We start from the raw sequence: 22,257 nt of genomic DNA on the forward strand, positions 1-22,257 counted from the left end.
TTTTGCTAATGAGCTTCTGGTCTCGGGCAACAGTTTATAATGCTGATGTTTAATCTGTACAGGAAAAAGTTCCTGCTCTTTCATATTTGAAAAATACTACGAATGCAATAACAACTCAGCAAGACATACGTAAGAGCATCAATGCAATGATCGTTCACTACAGGTAAATTTGTTTTCAATTCTCTGCCACTACTTATGCTTTGCTCTGTAGACAGAGAACATTGCATGGAGCTTCTGGAGGTACCTGAAACAGCAGAGATGTGAAGAAAATCTGTCAAGTATGTGAATTTCTTGAAAATTCAAAGGAGGATAAAACTGACCTCTGTGCGGAGATGGGAATCAGAAGCCCAGTGTGCCATCCAAACTGCCTGGAGAGCCTAAACTGCTTTAAGCAAGAGCTTTAACTGTTCAGAAGCCTCTGTAGCAGTGAGGCTTTCACCCAATGAACTCAAGAAAAACAGTGATAATGTCACTGACCTGTAAAGTTATTAGTGTGTTTTCATTAACTGAACAGGTAGCCAAGCCCTAGGTGTGGTGAAGCAGATGTGTTTATAAGCAAAAAGTAGAATCTGAGCTTTGAAGAAGCCAAAACACGGCAATGCTACAATACACAAAAGTTTATTTTTAAGTTTTTCTTTTCTGAAGGCAAAATATAATAGAACTTAACATCAATGTAATTTGTACAACAAAACAGTTTTTATGAGAACAGACAATCCATGAAGTGTTTTTAAGTCTTAGAACGGCTTCCCTTTTTTATCATGCTTTCTTGTGGTCAACAAAAAGTTGGCACCGAAGATGTCATGGCAGTCAGTCAGCGGGCGTGCTCCCTCAGATCCTCGTCAGCTGGTGCCACAGACTGGAGGGCAGGATACTTTCTACTTTTTCCATCACAAAATTTAAAGGAGCAAAGAGGGTGCTGAGAAACTGCAAAGAAATCAGACACACAGACACACATTCAGATCAAAATCCAGGAAACAATACATTTCAAGAGAAAGCTGTCCAATAACACAAGTTATTCTTGCTGTGTTCCTCTGTAAAATCCTTCAGCATAAAAATTACATAATTCACATATAAAGACTCTCTGCCAAATTTTGGGTCTTGCATATACACAGATTTCTGGATTTTGCAGTAAAGAAAGCAAGAGCCTTATTTTTATGAAGATCAAAGTGATGAACTACAAAAGTTTTCACATATTTCACATCCTAGATTCAGGCTCATATTGAAGCCACTAAAACCTCAACCCAAAACCTACTGAAGAGAAAGAGAGGCTTTCTCATAGTGGCACAGTCTGCCAGACCACCTCTCAAAGATAAAAAATGTGTCTTGAGACTCAGTTTCAAAATGGTCCTGTATTAGAAAACACAAAGAGGCTTCAAAATATTAATGTTCAGAACAGGCATATGTGAAAAAAAGTGGGTGACAGCAAACATTTTATCACAGGAAAAAAACACTGCTGGATACACATCTCAGAACTCAGGTACTCAAAGGCACTCCCAAAATTTTGGGGAGTGCATATTAACTGTGCTTTATATTACCTGCAATTCAACTGTACACATCACATACAGCTATGCTGGGGCCCTATATGTGTGTGAGAGAGTACAGCATATATGAGGCTTATGCATTTTAAAGGCAATAGTAAGCACTCTAATTCTTGTTTTCCTCTTGGACGTGTTCGCATACAATGCAGACACTTTATCATGGACAACTTGTACACCATGGGAAAACTGGGTAACACCATCACTGGCAATGTCATTTTGTCATAAGCACAGGTCCAAGAAAAAACTTCTAACTGAAGCAGAACACAGTATTTCAGTCATGGTGCTAAAGGTCAAGCTGTATAACATGAGCTGCAGCTGAATCTAGAGACTGTTGTCACTATTCCAAGTGGCTCCTCCAAGGAGAGGCATTCCCTCTGGTTAAGCTCTGAAGTGCTTAAATAAACGTGCCCCTTTAATTTTGCCAAATGCAAAAGGTTCATTAGAGGATATCTTCTGCTCTTTGAGAAGCACTTGATTTATGTGGCAAGCTTGTTCCATCACATCTACTGGAATAAAACTCAGCTTTGTAACTAGTGCAAACTACATACTTGTTAAATCAACGAAACAAGAATAATTTGCCTGACATTGAGTTTTATGGTAATTCATAGGAATTTTGTAGCTCAAGTAGTCAATTGTATTCTGTAACAAACTCTGCAAAGTATCTGTAGCTGAAAAGAAGCCAAGTTTTTCTCCACCTGGAAAGTTAGTTGGTCTACAGGATACATTTAAAGTCATGGATACCAAAGCTTGGCTTTGATAAAGTCCAAGTAAAACCTCTGCTGACAGTAAGAAGTTTAGGATGCCACCTACTCTCTTGTACAAGCTGATGTAAACATCTGCCTGGCCCTTGGAAAGCTCCTGGTGCTCCTTTCCTCAGACACCAATGGCAGATGCCTCAGATGCCCATCCGGTTTGTTGGCAGCACCCAGGAGGGCTTTGTCTGCATGACAGTGGCTGGTGGTGGTTTTTTTGTTTAGTTGGGGTTTTTTTGTCTTTGTTGTTTTTTGGGGTGTTTTAACTGTTCTGCATTTCCTTTAGACACTGACTCTCTTTTCCACAGAGATCAAAAAACCCAGCGCCAGTAGTACAGTAAGAATTTGGGGTGGCAGAGGGGGTGACAGGAGACCTGTAAAAAGCCTTTTATTATTATTTTGTATTTTAAAAGAAAATCAACCTCCAATCAATCAAAGCTGGTAGAAAGCAGCTTTCTGGGACTACCTTTTGAATAGCACCACTTGATTAAAACAGATATGCAAAAGCTTTCAATTTTTCCACACTGTTAAATTTCTGCATGTCAAATTCAATCGAAAGAGCCAAACAAGGGTCATGCACTTCAATAACATAAGGAATAAAAATCCCCCAACCACCACACAAAAGAAAAGCTTTACAGAGAAGTTTATGATCAGATGAACCAAGCTGCACACCTACTGTCCACCAAACACCTACATACAAACTCAACAAACAAGAAGTAGTAATGATATTTCAGGTACATTTCAGCACTTTTGCTGATAGAAGCGGTATCTTTTGCTACAGCTTACCTTATTTTCTGTCTTCTAGAGTTAACAAAAGAAAATTCTTGATGCAAGAACCATTGCTGTACCAGACCTCTATCATTCACAAGTTCAGGTTAATAGAAGACCCGGCTTACTTGCAAATGGAGTCTCTTGCCACTTGCAAAGGGGTTTGAAAAAGTACTTACAACGTGGAACTTGCCAAAGACTTTCAGCCTTGCTTCCTCCACACCACTCCCTATGCCCCCCAAATCAAAAGTACTGAAGGTATTAAAAACGAGGCCAGGAGGCCATTTTGGAAACATAAGACCTACAGTAGATATAAATATATTTGAGAAAATATATTAGAACAGAGGGTTATATTCAGTACTTCTTGGAGAAGGAGAAGGGTTTTTTACTATCCTAGAACTTTTCTGTTAGTGCATTTTTCATCTCCTAGGATGCTGGAGCACTGATGTTCTCAGTTTTGCAAAGAAAAAAGTTTGTTTTAGAATAATTGATGGCTCTTCCCCCTCATCCTCTAACATTTATTAATCCTTGGTGGATAAAAAAATTCAGAATTAGGAGAGACTTCTCTGGATGTAGTTAAGAAAAGTTATGAGGAAATATTGAGACTACTTCCTTCTTGGCAGTTTGGGGAAAGAACACAGAAATTTGCCTTGGTTAACAGTACACTCTATTTCTGCTCATAACTGAGAGTTTCTGTTGCACTGGAAATCACAGCATTCATTATGGCTTTACACAAAATAGAGGGGTTCTGGAAACCCTTATTAGTTTACTTTATTGGATGATAAATGAAAGCCCAAAATCACAAGAGATCCAGCCTAGCAAGAGAGCCATATAAACTGGAGCCAGTAGACAGCGGTGTCTTTTACTGATCAGCATTCTTAACATTTGTGCAAATGTCCCCCTGCTCAGACATCGGTGGATGTTTTATTTATACTGCTGAATATGCAGATACTTGATACCTGGCAGTATTTAGCTCACCTATTCCTGCATCAGTGTCTTTATCTACCAGAAGAGAGTGGCAGCAGAGGATACTCACAGCTTTTGCGAAGACCCCCATAAGCTCTGGGAACTGATGTGTCAGGAGGGCAAGCATGGCTGTGAAAGAACAGAGTCCAGCAGTGAAGAGGATGAAGAACGGAAGCTCTTTCTTGGGGTAAACTGAAACTTCATGAAATGCTGTAGAAAAAAAAAAAGGATGGGAAAGGTAATGCATTATACGTTGCAAAAAAATCAAAAAACAATTACCAACCTGAACCAATCTAACGTTCTGACATGGTTCAAACAACTGCAGACACCCAAAGTTGCTTTGAAGGAAGAAATACATAGAAGGCCTGAAACATCTAGAGCCAACATTATTGTTGTGTCAGTCATCTCTGCCAAGTAATTCTCATCTGAAGACCGTATTTCTGGTTTACTCTGGCCCTATGTACACATTACTTTTGTTTTACTTGTGTTAGCACTAACTGTAATGCGGCTATGCAACAACTAATCCCAGAAAAGTAAGTCAGAAATAAAACATCTGTGTTTTTTTATGCAGGTCCTTGACTAACAACACGGCTGCATGTTTGCTAAGGCTGATCCACAGACAGAGCAGAAACATGCTCCCGGGAGCAGCAGTGAGACCAACCTTACAGAAGCATGGTGGCAGACCAGTTTAACCAGGCTGTAAAACTACAGAAAATTCTGAATGTTTAATCTGTAGAATGAAGAAAAGTTATCCTAAAAGTAGGACATATAAACATGTACTTTAAAACCTGGAAATTAAATTAATAGTGAATTTTTAAGGCATTTGCTAATATACCCTGAAAGGAATATAGACATTTGCTCGACTCTGGCATAAAAAATCCTTCACCGGACTTTGGAGACAGCAGCACTGAGAAGACTAAAAAGGTCAGAAGAGGACTGGAGTATTTTACCAGAAGAATCCCTTAAACTTTTATGGTGGCTCAGATTCAAGGTGAAAATTTGGCTGGGTTGGCAAATGGTCTGCTAGGCTCTTACTTGCCTATTTCACTCCATCAGTCTATAGTTTGCAGCCACAGTCAAGATAAATGCAAATTCTGAAACATTTTTTCTCATACAGGACCAACCTCAAGGCTTCCCATATATTTGAATCCTGCAGCTATTCATACACAAGAAACATTACTCTTCCATTTTTCCTACTTTCTTTGCTTCAGTGATCAGCTTTCATCTCATTGTACTTGCAGACAACATAAGCAAAGAGTAATTCAGCAACATGGCAGGACAGTGTTCTTGACTGCGTTCATCCAGAGTGCAGTGGCTCTCAAAACCAACAGCAAGAATTCATAAGAGTTTAAGTTAAAATATTACAAAATATATATGATTTTTGAGTCTGCTAGTTCAATCAGCTTAAAAAGGAAAGAAGAGATAGATTACAACTTCTCTTTGATCTAAAATAAATTTAGAGATCAGAAGTACCAGATCATGGACTTTTTAAGTCTAGGACCTCTTGCGCTCAGTTTCTTGCACTTCCTTTCGACACAGGCTCAACCTTGTTGTTCCAGTCTGTTATCCAGTCAGGGCAAAAGTTTTGTGACTGACATTTTTAATTTGGATAGCCTATCAGATTTTTGTGTTCTGATATAATTCCAGCTGACTGCCCTTTATAACACATGCAATTAAAGGGTGTGGACAGGTAAGCAAAACCCCTCTAACCCACCTGTGTCTGTCACGGTATGTTAAACCCTTCCCTCCTCTAACCCAAGAGATTTTGCAGTGAAAGGCATTTCCCACTACTGCCAGAGCAGAACACGACTTTCTGCATATGCTGTTGAAGAGTCCCTGGCTTCTAACATTTGACAGAAACGATTAGTTTTGCATCTAAATAGAGAACGCTGAGCTATTCTGCATGACTTTGTCATTCCTAAGTCTCCTGACACTCCACCCTCCCCAGCTCAGCATCCCTCTGAGTAAAGCACGCAGAGCACTCTGAGAGGTGTTGTTATAATTAGGATGATTATAATGGGGTGGAGAGATATTGTCAGTTGCCAAGGATTTCTGTGTAATATCAGCAAGAATGTGCTGTGAAGGAGAGACTTGCATTGAGTGGATTTTCGCTGTATTAGTCTCACCTAATGTTTACTCACGTAGGCTTACAAAAAGAGGCAACGCATTTTTCAGCCCAAACCAGAGAGGTTTTAAATGTAAAACTACAAAAGGTGCAAATGCCCTTAAAACCAGCCTTCCCAGCAGAAGCAGGCTTCGTTTTACTTGTTCCAGAACAGATTTATCTTTATTTCTTCTTCAGGAGTGAGAAGGTGAGAGAAGAATTTCCGTCCCTGGATCACCTTGTATTTGCCTCCTCTGTCCTGATTCTGCAAACCCCACTGTATTTGTGTGTTCCACTTATGTTCACTGAGTCCCACTGAGAGAAAACATGAGGGAATGAAGCACAACTGCAAGATTGGCTGCTTTGGCTCTTCCTCTGCATTCTTGTGCTTCACTGCATGAACTGCAGTGAGTCTCATTAGGTTGGACTGTAACGCTTCTCAAGGGCTGGATCTGTCTGTGTATCTGTATCTGGAAACACTGTTGGCACTTCCCTAATCCATGCCATAAACCCACATAAAAAGGACTGAGATGATTTCACATCAATCTCTTCATAATAACACACACACCATTACACGAAGAAAACCCTTTCCTGCTATTTAAGAGTACTTTTCAGAAAATGTCAGCACAACCTGTCAGAATAATAGCTGAGTTAATGATACAGCTGTCCTCGAGCAGGTTGGATCTTGCCTTGGAATTTAAGCAGCTAGTGTGCCTACAAAAGACCAACAAGGCTGCAACACTGTGCTTTTGATTTGATGGGATGTTACTCTAGATGAAAGATCAGACATATTTTCCAGTGTCTTGGCAAGCAACGACTTAACTCATTTATATCTCTTTGGTAATCTCTCTCCCTGTCCCTAAGATGTCAAAAATAATAAATATAGCTAATTGTAATGAACTGTGGCAAGGAGCTGCTTCTTAAACCATCACGGGAGATCCAGAGGCTCACTGTCAATCCAGTTATTCTAATCCAGTGTATTCAATTTAAAAGGCATCGAAGGAGATCAGTGCTGCAAGACTCAGGTACACAATTCTTTGATGTCAACGATAAGAAGAAAAAGGTTGAACATACATGGTAGTAGTTCTCTATCTGCAGTTTCTGTACAAATAGGATAAGGGTAGAAGAGATGTCCTTTTTCCAAAGGATAGGGGATCATTCTGAAAGCTGAAAAGAAAACACCATGCACAAGTTACTGTGAGTGTGGCAGTCGTACTTAATTACATTTGAAATTTTGAAAAACAAACATAGACAAAGCGTTTATATTTTGTTGCAAACAACACATAAATTGTTAAATGAAATGCCAAAAGATAAATCTACATTTAGCCTTTAATCTTGCAAACATCTATGTTTATTTTTATTCTTAAGAAAAGGTTAATGAATGTCGGGTGAGACCACACTATAAGGACATACATAAACGTTTGCATAATCAAAGCCTATTGTACTCCCACTTCCATAGCCAAATTTACGCATAATGTCTTAGGCTTTTAGGCTGCAGAATTTTTAATTATGAATTTCAGAAAAGCAGCGTATCTGGTATAACAGGTATAGCCTACAAAAATGACCAGCTAAGCTTGTGAGGTCAGGCCAATACTCACAATCTCTGTGCATCAAGTATAATAGAATTTTTGTATAAAAAACATATGCTACTTTTTTTTCCATCACACTCCAGGAAGCCAGGTAACACTGATGACGCAAGCCCTGAGAACCAGTTTTCCAACGTGTCATGTTTTCATTTTCTATCTGGCAATCAAAGATTAATACTGAATTATTAAAACCAGGTTCCTCTCATGCATTCTTTCTACATGCAGCAGATCAAGTCAGGTTTCCAGTATAAATTTTCAGGTCATGGATTAAATAATACTTAATGTTATGAATTTTTAAAACTGAAAATAATAACAGAGAGGGAGGGAAATGGATTACTAAATCTGGATGATGCTGATGTCATAGGTCAACTGAGGGTGGTTTATAGAAACATCAGAATACTTGACTGAAATATAGCTTTGCAATCAAGGCATCCTTTTCCATTATCCTATATATTATTCCCACTGTTAAAATGTCATCAACATGTTATACACACTACTCCTATGAACATCAGTCATTGAAGCAATATTTTCCCCAACAGATGTCCTAGAAGCACTGCACATTTTAGTTGTTAGCTACAGCCCTCTGCCACACAGTAACACTCCATTATCTCTTGCTCACAAGACAGCTGAAGAATTGGTTTAAATACACAATCCCCCAGTATCTTCAGTTGTGCACACTGCATTTGAAATAATGTTACCTGTATTTTTGTGAAATTATATGAGTGTATTTTTTCTTGGTTACTGTGTTTAAAGCAATAGTAAGAACGCAGAAATCCTCAAAGACTGTAAACCAACCTGGGCTGTAATGCTCTTCCAGTATTAACTAACCCTCTCCATAGCAACCCAAAAAGCCAAGTAAAAATACAATAATCCAAGCTGTGTATGATCTTCACATGCAACAAACTTGAATGTCTGTACAAAAACATATGTGGAGTGATGTTCAATGCTCATTTTTTCAAAATCATTACACAAGTTTTTCCTTCCAATTTGGCTTAATATTGAAACAGACAATCAAGCTGCTTCTGCCTCACACTAAATCACAGCAATATTAAGATTTTAATCAAAAAGGGATGGTAAAGGTGTTGTTTTTACAAAACAAGTGAAAAATATCTGAATAGCTTTTACTTCACTTAAACAGTTATTCTTGACATGAGACCAACTATGGAATATTTACAACAAAACAGTTTTATTTCACAATGTTATAAGCCATGGAAGAAATACTCTGGTTCATCTGTATCAGTTTGTGTTTATGTAGGTACTTCTCTGCCTTACTCTTACAGTATTATCTGACCCTATTTTACATTAATAGTCTCAGGTAGCACAGTTTGCCCCATTCAGCCGTGTGCCTGCTGTAAGGGATACTGTAGCATTTGAAACCCTCTGGGTTTCTCCTCTTCATTCAAACAATAGGAATTTTGATACAAGTTTAGAAACCAGCAGTGACAAACAATTGCCTCTGACTCTCGAAATTTGGTCACACTTCAAACTACAGACCTTCTGTACACAGAACCTGGTCCAAACCCAGTGGTGCCACTTGGCTTTTTTAGTGGTACTATTAACAAAATACCTACAAACACCTAGAAAGAAAGCGAGGGCAAGTGATCAAGTACTATATAAAGACTGTTGGGTAAAACTAGTATTTAATCACATTTAATATCTCTGTCATGTTTTCACTGATTTTCACTTACAGTTAAAGAGAGGTGCCAAGATATGGACCAAAAATTATGATTATTGGACTAGATACTGGAGAAACTATAAAAACCCATGGGAGTCTTCACGTGTAAGCAAGATTTGAACAAAATTCTTGAAGACTGTTCATATCTTTCTGAAAACCCTGTGAATGAATTATGGATTTTCCTGTAGAAGTTATGCTCATTTAGATCTCTACAGGCTACTATACAGCTGTTAGCTAATAAAGTACATATTCATATTACTCAATATGGAGCTAATAAGAAGGAGAATAAGTTCCTGTAGTTAGATGAGAATGCCTTACATTGCCTTCAGGCAGAGATGACTAGCTTTTTTAAGTGGCAGGAGGACAGCAGGACAGTCAGCCTCCTGTGCCAAAAACTGGTCCTGGTACAAAGCCCCATAGGGGTTCCCCAGCCTGACAAAGCAAAAGATCTATTCAGGATTCCCTGCAAAATACTGCTTTATACTGATGGGATAATGAACCTTGGGCTAAAGGACTTCTGCAATAACCTAGAAGCTTAGGAACACCACATTAAAGCACAGCACTGAAAATAAGCCACCGGAAAGGAAGCTATGACAGAGAAAATAATAGGCTAGGAGAAAAGATAGGAGAAGAGCAAGCAGATATGACAGAGGACAATGCAGCAGAGAAAACTCCAGGCAATACTGGTATGGATTACTGAGCATGGTGTTCCATATACCTAGAAATAAAGCTAATGCATCCTCAGGGAGCCTACACTTCAAATTAGGAGAGCTCAGGCCATTTCATACAATGACTAAGACAGTAAGTCACTTTTATAATGGAGGTATTAAGTGCATTTCCATAGCAATTATCATGGTGACAAACTATCTTTTCTATCAAAGCTAAATGAGAACAAAAAATAGTGAAAACAAGAAAAAAAAAAAAGGTAGTATAATAACATATGGAGAGGTTGAAAAAGAACAGAGCAGAAAAGGGGAACCAGATTACATAAAGTAAAACCTTCCTCAAAAAAAAAAAAAACAACACACAAGCTGATTATAAATTGTACTTAAATTCTCTAACACCTGATAAAAAAAAAATCTCAAAACCACGATAAGATACATTAGAAGGTTAGTATATGACCTTTGGAGATCACATCCTCCAACCTCCCACTCAAAGCATGGTCATCTCCAAAGTTAGGTCTGATTACTCAGAACCATGACAAGCAGAGCTGTATCTCTGGGATGGAGATCCCACAGCCTATCCAATGCATCACCACTCTCATTCTGAAAATACGTTTCTTAGGTCTAGATGAAATTTCTCTTGTTTCAACTTGTGTGCATTGCTTCTTGTCTTCCTGCTGGGCCATTCTATGAAGACTGTCTGTCTTCCATATCATCTCTCCATTGGGTGGCAGAAAACAGCAACTGGATCACCCTTCAGCCACCACAAGTCTTCTCCAAGTTGAATAAAACCAGCTCCCGCAGCACCTTGTCCTACATCACATGTTCCAGTCCCCTATGCATCCTAGTAATTTTCCACCAGACTCACTACGGCTTGTCAATTTAAAAAAAAGTAATAAAATACGGTATTACTTTACACTACGCATTAATATGTATCCGTCTATGGGGCACACTCATAATTTCCCAGTATCAAAGCATTCACAGAATCACAGAATGGTCTGGGTTGGAAGATTCCTTTAAAGGTCATCTAATTCCAATCCCACTGCCATGGGCAGTGACATCTTTCACTAGACCAGATTGCTTGAAACTCCATCCAACCTCGTCTTGAACACTTCCAGGGATGGGGCATCTACTTCTCCAGACAACCTGTTCCAGTCTCATCAACCCTTCCAGCAAAGATTTTTTTTCTTTATGTCCAGTCTAAATACATTTTCCGTTTGCAATAATTCATCCAAATAATAACAAACAAATCCCTACAAGTCTGGAATGAAAGAAGGTAAATTATTATCCCCTTACCCATGAGTAAGAAAACATGTCTCAAAGAAGCTGGGAAATTTTGTTCAGTATTAGACAGCTAACATAATCCAAGACTTCAGAAACCTTTTTCTCATTAAATTTTGTATTTTTACTTTGAATTCTGAATGTTTCAATGCTGATGTCCAAAATTCTCACATACTATACTTCACAATAAACTATTATTTTCTCATGACATTCAATAAAAATATTTGATTAGCTCCTTTGTAGAAAAACAAATTACTTACTGCCTTCCCATGTACAGTGTAAGAGATTCAATGCCCCCTCCACTCTTTTCCAGTGTTGAAGATGAAAGAAAGCATATGCTATTGCTTCACTGTCCCCTCTCTTCAGAATATGTTCAGGGGGCAGAATTAAGCTTTTCATTTCTAGTAGATACTGCAATAAAAAAATCAGAGCACAATTATTTCAGAGGTAATATGAAACACAGAAAGCTGCATGCAATTCTATAATGCCCACTGAAAGGTCTATTTCCCCAAAGTACTTTCTCTCTTAAGTGTTTCATCAAATATTTCATCACCAACTGCACTTGGAGACAATTGAATTATTCCCAAAGACCAAGATATGCTGTCAGATGGATAATGTTCTGCTCTTCAGCAGTAGTATGGGAACTACAGAGAAATTCAAAATAAGATGTCTCTCTTATCGAAGGAGATGGAAAAAAGGGCTCAAAGCAGAAAATGGAATTTAATTAAAAGAGCTTTTTAATTAAAAGCACTTATAATAAAATTAGGGCCTTAAGCAGTTTGAGGAACACTGTCTTTCTCTAAGGAAATACACAGCACTCATAGTTTGCACACAGGTTGCTTTATTGCATGTCACTAATAGCTAGATTTATGAATATGCAAAGTTGGCAGCCACCTAGGAAGCTACTAATAAATTACAAAGTATAAATGTTACAAAGTGTAACAACTTCCTGATTTCAGGGCAAGAAAAGACTAGGATGTTTAAACTTCCTATTTGAAAGGAAGTTTAGTAACTGAAAGTTACTAAAATGAAAAGTACCATTGACTAAACCTACAAGCAATTTTCACAGAAAATTTCCCCATAACTGGATCTGTGCTAGCAGAACCAGATGAAACATATGAAGGGTTCATGCCATAGGAGACAACAGAGGTCCCAGGCATTATTCAAGCAGGTGGTTTTTCCTCCCTCCTCAACCCATGAACTAGACTGAGTTAACTAGACAAATAACTAACACCAGTCCATCAGGACATCTCGTCACTGGTGCTACTACATTCCAGTTAGTGGAGGGGAAAGATGCAGCAGAGGGGAAAGATATACCCCTTGTTGGCATCCTTTACAGGGAAAGGAATGGCAGACAGAAAACAGGCTGCTGAATCAACTCCTGTCTGTCAGTCCTCCTGAGCATTGTTACACTTCCCAGCTGCACGCTGACCGCTCTTAAGTAGCACAGGGAAACTGTCCCCTTCTTCCAGGATGCCCAAGATCAAATGTTCTCCCCACCAGACTCTTTAGGTTAACACAAAAGGCAGCAGGTGAGTCAGGCAGTAGACTGTCTGGCCCTAGCATAAGGATGGGCAAAGAAGGAGTGAGTATGCAGCCCCTCCATTTCACCTTGTGCCTGCAGACTGGTTTGGAAGGATGAGGACTGCAGGACCTAGGAACCGACAAATTCCTAGTGCAGGCACCCACAAGAAAGCAACCCAGCACCAGAGGTGAAAGGGTGCCTGGCATGGGTGGTGCCAACCATCCACAGCTCCTGTTAAACACTGACTTTTGTGAATGGGATGTACTGGCGCAGAAAAGAAGGAAAAAGAAAGAAAATCAGCCTTGTGGAAAGGAAGAGGAAAGGGCAGAGGGAAATGAGCACCAATAGCATGAGGTCGTGGAAGGTGTCCAAGAGCTTGTTGCCCCTTTTCCTGAGGGAGCTAGCAAGCAGGTAAAAGATTTTAAGAGACCATGATCAAAGCAAAGAACCCTGGGAAATAGATAAATACTTCAAAGAGGAGAGAAATCACACGTTTCTGACGTGGACAACAGTATTAAAAGAGGAGAAACTGAATTAGCAGTGGGAATAGTTTAATGTGATACCTGGATTTTCCCTAAAGCCTTTCAGAAAAATCTGAGAAAGCTGCAGAGCAGGTGGATTAATGAAGGAAGCTGCAGTTTAGTAGGCAGGCCAGGGGATTAAGGGTGATAGAGAGAACAGAACAGAGAGCTGACAAGAGGGAGGGAGCTGCCAGGCTTACACTGATATAGCAAACATTCACTGTCCTAATGAATGCCTCACCCTTCTAAAAACACACATTATACCTATTGAACAAAATGGAATACAGCTGCAAGAGCTGCAGGTTTCTACCTGTTTTAATGATTTTGGACATACCTCTTTATTTCCATATTTTTTGCAAAATTAAATGAGAAAGTAATTTCTCAATATTTAAATATTTTAATCAAAGGAAAAAACCACTAGCAAACCCAATGACATGGCGCTATTTTAGGAAAAGAAAAGCCAGGAATAAATGTCTATTTCTCGGAGTGTTACAATGAAAACACACTATTTTGATTCTTGAATATTGCTTGCTATCAGTGATTAAAAAAAACACAACTGGAAATACCAGATGGAAGCATGTATCTTGCACATCAATCAATGTGCACTTGCAAATCAATCTTAGTCTTTGCTCAGTTGTGCTGACTTTTCAGTCTGCATTTTTCTCAGGTTCAGAAAGAAAAACCTACTTTTAAAAGTTCCTCAGATCAAAACCACTCATCCCTCATTACTCTGTCACAGCTGCTTTCACGAATAAAAAGTCCATAACCTGGTTTGGTGATATTCAAGAAGACCCACACACAAAGCTGATGGGTGGCTCAAGACTCTTTTGAACTCGTAATCACTTTTATTTTATGCATTAATGTCAGCCCCACCTTTTGGGCATACGAACTGTCAATGAATTTATTCTGGAGATATTTCCAGCAGGAATGCTAAGTTGTACACAGCCCCAGAGAGACCTCATCTGGAACACTCCATACAGTTCTCATCAGGCACTTCCCAAAACATGAAGATCAAATTTCTGAAGTACAGTATAGAGCTCATCAAAGAAATGGCTTTGGGAGAGGGCACGTGAAGGCCTCCATCTGCTTAACTTCTCTGAACAGGAGTAACAGGTACCAAAAAGCTACCTAGTTGTAAGTAGGGCTTGATTATTATGGAAGGAGAGATATGACGGTCTATGAAAATTTGGAAAGTCTCGATGTCCTCTAATATCATATCCATTGCTGCATTGCTGTATTTTCAAAGAGAGTTCAAGAGTCCTGAGGGCATTTGCGTTCCTGGAGGTTTTGTTGAGAGGGCTAAGGGTCTACCTGAAGACAGCATAGCCAGGGGCAGCCCCCTTTTACAGTAACTGTAGGCAACTGGCCCCAGATTTTTTTACAGGCAGGACTAAGTCCCAGCAATTCACTAGGTTTCCAGCAGATTGTCTATGAAATCAAGATGGTCCCCCAAAACATTTTGTATTGGACAAGCAGACGAATTCTAGTGAAATAAAATAAAATTAAAAAAAAAATCTTTCTTAAAAAACTATCCCATAAGCTGCAGTCCTCATGCTGCCCATAGTTTGTGTGAACCAAAATCCTGATGAATTTATGCATGCAACAAACATCTCCAGCTCTTGAAAAACAATCAGCCAAAGACATCTGGATGTAGTTTTGAAGAGGCTGTTATTGCATTTAATCAAAGGTACTACACCAGATAGGTGCAGTCTTCTCTTCAGCCATCAAAGATTTCAGGGTTGGATTCTGACTATTTATATCTCAAAATTTCCAAAGGCCTCATTCCAGAGCATAGCCCTTGTTGATCCTGGACTAGCAGGGACACAAAATCCAATCATACCACTAAAATTCACACAAGAAATCTACACCTCTTGACACACTCCCTATTAACTGTAGCTCCTGATACACTGGCATCCGCTCAGATTCAAATACAACCTTCACAATTTAAGTAATTAAGAACTTCACGACATTATCAATGCTTTGAATACCTGGTAGAGCTCTGAACCCAAGCGTGGTTCCACTTCAGAGGGAGAGTTAAGGAAGAGAGTAAATAAGAAACCTAGCAAAGAACTAGGCATTCCTGGAGGAAATGCAGATGATAAGCCCAACACATCTCCAGCTGCATTTGTTTTTCCAGTAACAAATTAAGAAGTTTAACTAGAACAAGAAATAGCATGTCACCACCACCTGGGGTTATCAAGTTCCTTTAAAAATGGCAAACAGCTCAGACAAGACAGTCTAGAAAATTTCAGCCAGAATGATCTCTTCACTCTTGTGATCAGTGACGGGACTCGTATTGTGCACTGGAAAACAGGCTCCCCAGGGGAGCGGTCACAGCATCAAGCCTGTCGGAGTTCAAGAAGCATTTGAATAAAGCCCTTGGGCACATGGTGTGTGACTTTTGGGGAGTCCTGAGCAGGGTCAGGAGTTGGACTCAATGATCCTGGTGGGTCCCTTCCAACTTAGCATGTTCTGTGATTCTATGACCTAGTCTCAGTCAAGACAGAAGTGAATATTGAAGTTGTGCCATGATTCCTGCCATCAAGAGATGGCTCAAACAGCCCTTTGTCACTGCATTGTTCTGGCTTTTTGTTGTTGTTGTTGTCTTTTTTTTGTTTTTCTGGTCTCTCTCTTCTCTCTCTCTAAACTTTTTCTGTCAAGGAACTATATTTAGGAGATACAACATGTGTAACAGTAGTTTTCATCTGCTTCTACAAAGGGCTTCTGGGACAGTTACATGACACTGATAGACAGAGCTGAGCTACAGCCATTCTGTACACATATGGGAATATGTCTTTTAATGAGCATTTGGAGGATGACAATGGACCTTGTATACATGTAGTGCAACACGGTGGAGTTTATATTTCTCTTACGTAAATTGAACATACATTATTTATTTCATAATATTGACAGCTCTCTGGCTACTAATTCTCCTCTGCTGGGAGTGCTTTTAGCATTCCACATTACTTCATTGACCTGTTATAAAATAAATCAACCTATCTCAGGCAGATTTCCTTCTTTTCCTCCATTGTGCAATTTCACTCTGAAATTACAGCTCAGGTCGCAAACAGGCAACAGTCACTCCTGCACCTGTGACAGCATCCCTCCAGGCCAGAACATGAGAATTCAACATTGTTTGAACAGGAACTTGCCTCCTCCCAGTGGGATGAACAGCACAAGCTTAAGACAGTTCCAAAATACTGGTTTCTACATGCCTAGAGAATCCACTTTTAAGTCACCTAACAAATTCTCATTGAACTGATGGTTATTAAGAAGTTTGGCCTTTTTGCTGGAGGTACATAAACAAATCACTGTCTCACTGAACAGTTAAAAACTCTCTTAAACATGTCTCAAATAGTTTCTCTGTAATATCATGGGGTGTGCGGAACAGATTTATTTCCCATCTGGTCTATGGGTTTGTTTGCATTATTTGTTTCTATTAGCAACTACAAGTTACTAGAAACCACACAAGCATACAGACAGGCACAGTTCTTATTAAAAAAAAAAAAGTAAAAATAAATAAGAAAAATTGAGAAGGAATGCAACAGAGAACAGATAAATCTTTAGAAGTGCTTAAGTCAATAGTTTGTTACATCCTTTTACATATGTTTACATATTAAATTGGCATTTCTTAAAGTAATATGAATATTTAAGTTGTCTGATTCAAATGCAGCGTATTTCAGCAGGGACTCTCTCCAAGCCAACATAGGTCCTGGCTTACATACCAACCCCATACAACTGTGTGCAGGACACACTTTTGACTCACTTTTAACAATTTTATATGTGGACCATCATCTGTTTTGTCTTTAATGAATAGCTCTAGTCCTATAGATCACAAAAGCATGGGGGCACTTTTCAGGAGTCTGAATGCAGGGAAGGAGCCTTGCAAATCAGTTCAGAAAGGGTGTTCCACAGTTCAGGAATGTCCCAGAAACAGCTGTGGTAGCTTATCAGCATTAGCTTGGGAGAGTCACATTACAAACAAGCAGGGAAGCTCCAAACACAACGCTGATGAAGTTGTGTGTGTGTATACATACTTTTTTTCCCAACCACTCCACAAATTATGCACTCTCCATGACATAGGATGTACTACTCTCTTTTCCATACAAAACCCTCTGGAATTACAGTTTCAGTGGCAATACAGCCTTCTTGGGTTAACCCCTAAACCTCTTCTTCTTAAGGGGTTCCTACGTATTTAGATGACATTTTAAAAAAAGGGTAAAAAGTATATCTGACCTCTGCAATATCACTATGGAACTGCAATCTGGCCCTCATCCTCCAGGGAAAAAAAAGCATGATTGTAAGAAGCCTAGGGCTGTTTTACACAAACCTGCAATAGGTTACAGTAGGAGACCAGTCTCCCTTTCTTGGTAAATCCAGCTTAGCAGCATCTCTCAGCATATTCTGAGTATGTTTCCTGCAGTCTCTTTGTCTCAGAATCTTATTAGCAAAAATGTGCTATTTCCAGTTAAATGTCTTGAAAATGTATATCCAGTAATAATCTTTTTATGTAGTAATTCTAAATTTTAACCATTGGCACTGAAAACACTAAAATCTTCTGAGACAAAACAGAAACATAACAAACTGCATTTTTTTCTCTTCATCAGTGTAGAACCCTGCTTTCAAGGCTTCAGTTGGGAATTTAAAATAATTTGTCACCTTCTAATTTATTTCTTCCTCAGTCTGAACAAAATACTCATTAGTGTTTGAGTCCTAAAGAAGCTCTGAAGACACATTAGTTTTGTGGACCTGCTAGATTTCTTGTGATGCTGCTTGCTAACATTTATCTCTATTTCCTCAAGAATAAATTGGATATGACGTCAATCATAACCAAGTGGGAATTGAGCTTTAATATCTACACTGTGCATAAAACTATCATCAAATCCATCCTTTCACACCTTAATATCCTTTGGCTAATAGCAGAAAGAAGAAGCGTGAAATCAGCAGTGCTGCATATTAATCTGTATCATCACAAGCAATGCATGAAAGTTCTGATCTACAAGAAAAGCAGGATCTTGGAGGTCTGGAAGTGCAGAGGTTATGCAGCAAATGCCACAACTTACAGTAAGGTGAATTTTGCGAAGGAAGTCAAACCAAAGAACATCATGCACTTAAGCATAAATAGAAATAGAAAAATCAAAAAAGGCAGCAAATGAAGACTTAGCCTCAATTTCATGACAGAGAGCTTGGAGACAACAGCAGGATGGACATTACAGAAGTGAAGGCCACTATCTTTGTCCCTCAACAGTGAATGAACCAGTTCCAGAAACAGCCAGACTAGCAAAACTGACCTAAAGCAAAAGTGACCTAAAGCAAAATGATCCCCACTCAGAATTAAGTGACGAGAGAAGTAAATGCACAGCCGTTCATTTAAAGGGAGATGTGTGTCAATATGGAAACGTTAGTATGTAAACTGTTAAAACAGGTTTTGATGGAAATAATCATCAAAGGCACGGAGATAAGTAAGGAAAATGGAACAGGCTTCCAAGGATTGCTTACAACAGGTGAAGCTAGCATCTTTGCTTGCCAAGATCTCTAACCAGGCTTCAGTAAAATACTCAGAAAGGTTCACCCAGAACAGGACTAGACTAGAGAATTAAACTGGCTACGAGGCAGAAGAGAAATACCAACAGTTGTGTTGGTGCAACAATCACTGGGATGGAAGAAAGTGAAAAGAGTTTCAGGGAAGCAGCCCTGGAACCAAACTTCGTTTAATATTTTAATTTTATAGTATGGCACAAAAATAGAAGATCAGCTAATAATACAAAGGGACTCATCTCACCTAAAATTTGTTGCCTAAAAATGAAGCTTTTACTGGTAAAGAGTTAATCTTTTAATAGACAGTGTAGAGACAGACACCTTGGAGGGAAAATCTGTCTAGAGATGTCTAAGATAGCTTGTTCTTTCCACTGCTTGTAGAGGAAGTCTAGATAATTTTATTAAGCAAACAGCATAACTTTGAGACAGCTATACTATAATATTTAGTGCTTAGCATGACAGATAAAGCACACAGAGAAAACATTTAACTCCTGCAATGCGTGAGAATTAACTTCCTGCAATCCATGTGTACATATGGGAGAGGTTTTTGGTTTCTCTTGACCGGATATGGTGTTCAGCTGTACCTAATAAATAGGCTCCCTACATTAACATATACCAGTCCACTGCTGCTTACTTTCAAAGGGCAATACTAGTCCAAAGGTTTGTGGGGTGAGGTTCAGAGGCCAAAAAGGTTCAAGGGTCAAAAAGCATCTGCCTATAGTTTGCCTTTTCAGAGAACTTATATACTGCAATACTGAGTATCAGGTGATGAAATAATAAAATACATTAGCCTTTAGCAGCCTCTGGGCAAGCTTCTTACTGCTGAGATACGTATCTAGAGAGGGGATTATGGAATTAGAACATAAATCCATTTTAAGTCTTTGTAGTTCTACGCAATTTTTCATCTCTGAGCTTTGCATTCTCAGAACTTAATGACAGGGTACTGTCATTAATGCATAAGGAATTACTAATGCAACTTATATAAAGCACAACATTAACTCCAAAGACTGTACAGCATGCCAAAACATATTCTTACATATAATCATCAAAACAAATAAAATATGCTATTTTGAACTAGAAGATCTTCGATGGTTATTTTGCAAATAATAATCTGTCTTTATGTATGGTTCTGTGCTGCATCATAGTATTTGGTGGTGTCTACTCCTGCAATCCACTTTAGCTAAAATTTCAAGTTGCACAGTCCTGAATGTGAAATGAAAAAACCATGTACACTAATAGCTTCATTCCCTCCCCATTGTTTCCTCCCCTTTTCAAAACATCACTCATTAATCTAACACAAAAACTGGGAATTATGTCCTCAGCAGTGTTAAGAGCTACAACAATGTTTTCTCAATACTCACTTTTGGCACATGTGGATTAAATTCTACAGCTCTGTGAATAGCTTCTACTGCATTCATCTCTGCAGTACTCAGCCCTCGCCTTGAGGCAGCCTCTGGAGAAAATCTACAAAAGCAAAGAAACAAACACATTAGGTCAGAAATGTTAGCAAGAAAAAGCCAGAAGACAAATCTAGAACATGGGCCCATGTAACCAAACTGAGTCATTTTCCTATGCTCTCCAAACTTCCATAGAAAGTGGAAATTCTGAGTGATCTATTACATCAAGGCCAATGAAAATCCCAGCAGAAGTGGAAAGCATGTTTGCATCTAATCATGGCAGAAAGTCCATCCAAACAGTCCTTTCTCTGTCGCTAATCTAAATTTGCCCTAGGTACCTTGCTAAGGGGCATATTCAAGGCTGAAGTTGCAGAAAAAAAGAAAAGAAAAAAAAGAAAAAAAAAACAAAGCCAAATTATTGTTGGAGGGTTTCTGTTAAAAACAGGTTTGGGGAAGTTTTAGGGAGGTTCCCAACCCAATGCCCCTGGGTCAGGTTGGGATGGATGCAGCAGCAGTAGCAGGTGGTCTACTGGCCGCAGCACCATTGAGGGTAGCATGCCCAAACTGTGGGCAAATCATCTGCCCCAGTGAATAAAAAACCAGACCATGCAATCTCTTTCTCACCTCACACCCCACGGCTAACTCCAGAGCTGTACTTGGCAGGCAGACACCACAGGGAAAGCTGTGACAACCTTAGCCCTGCCCTCCCAAGCTGGAGTCGCTGTGTAGGGAGGAAAGATGTTGCAGTAGGTACTGGCGATCTACAGGATAAAAAGAATGAAAGAAAATTACTTAGATCTTGATGTGTACATACACTTTAAAAGCAAAAACTGTCAGGATGTCAGTCAAGAAAATGGCTTTCCACTCTACTTGCTTTCCAACTTTAGGGGAGCATTCGACCCTCAGGTGCACAGACACAACTCTGCCTGGGATTTGTGTAAAGGCATCTGAGAGCAGAATTGGGATTTTTGAGATCCATCTCGCAAGGAGCTGAGCACCCTTTCAGAGCAGGCCAGTGCTCTCAAGTCCACAGGCATCACATAGATGTGCTCAGCACCTTGGAAGGTTGAGACGCAAGAGAAAAACATCACAGGAATGAACACATATTTGTGTCTCTAAAAATATGAACGCCATCTACCTCTCAGAACCTCTGACAAAATAATAATGCTAAATCCACCTGTCGCTAAATAAGTAGATGCGTAGTCTTCTGACACCTCTTGTAAAATGACATTGCTACCAGTGCATCCACATGTATTTATTACCTTTTTATGGTCAGATTTATACAAACTTGAAGAGGTTCAGCCACACAACCCTTTTTAGTTGCATCTTCATTATACTATCTAGGAAGCCAAAGCTCACCCAGACAGTATATGTAAAACTGAAACAAGAACTGAATTTATGCTAGTTCTCTTCTTCTTCCTTAATATCTGAAAAGCAATGTTTGATCACTGCAAATTTTTCTTATATATAAAGTAATTTTGTAAATTTACTGCAGGACTGAATTTTCCTGCTACTGAGCAGATTGTTAGGGTGTGGGCTCAGATAAGAGAAATCTCGAGTTAAATCAGGATTTTTGCTTGACAGTGGTTCTTAAGCACTTACTTGTCAGAGACAGCTCTGGCTTTGAGCAACGCAGCTGTGTAACATATTGTTGCTGATTTTGGTAGGCTTATATCTGTTGAAAAGAAAGAAAAAAAGTAAACATCTGAAAACTTAAAAGTCTGCAGAAAGACAAGTGTTTGACTGATGCTTCAGAGTAAGCATGACATATGCAAAATTACTATGGGAACTCAGAATACTTTCTGATATTGGACTTGTGCTGCCATGTCAAATGGATTTTTTTATTCTCACCTTATATACAGGCTTTAAAATGTATGTTAATGACCACTGGAACTGTTATTTAAACAGCAACTGGGTTCATTAGAGAACTAATTGAAAGACTGA

The 22,257-nt window shown here is 39.1% G+C and overlaps 1 protein-coding gene across 3 annotated transcripts in view; it reads right to left on the reverse strand.

The window, feature by feature from the left end:
- Positions 1-602: 602 nt before the first annotated feature.
- Positions 603-22,257, reverse strand: part of ST7 (suppression of tumorigenicity 7) — a 142,905-nt gene continuing 121,250 nt past the window's right edge. For all 3 annotated transcript variants that reach the window (XM_027893672.1, XM_027893674.1, XM_027893673.1), the window contains exons 10-15: positions 21,916-21,988; positions 20,278-20,380; positions 11,593-11,743; positions 7,203-7,295; positions 4,095-4,234; positions 603-924 (exon numbers count right to left, since the gene is read on the reverse strand). In XM_027893672.1, the coding sequence (XP_027749473.1) occupies positions 829-924; positions 4,095-4,234; positions 7,203-7,295; positions 11,593-11,743; positions 20,278-20,380; positions 21,916-21,988 (656 nt within the window). In that variant the 3' untranslated portion in view covers positions 603-828. The remainder of the gene's footprint in view (positions 925-4,094; positions 4,235-7,202; positions 7,296-11,592; positions 11,744-20,277; positions 20,381-21,915; positions 21,989-22,257) is intronic.

Source organism: Empidonax traillii, unplaced genomic scaffold, assembly GCF_003031625.1.
Source record: "Empidonax traillii isolate 1590-97213 ecotype Southwest subspecies unplaced genomic scaffold, ASM303162v1 scaffold401:size1000279, whole genome shotgun sequence".
Lineage (NCBI taxonomy): Eukaryota > Metazoa > Chordata > Aves > Passeriformes > Tyrannidae > Empidonax > Empidonax traillii.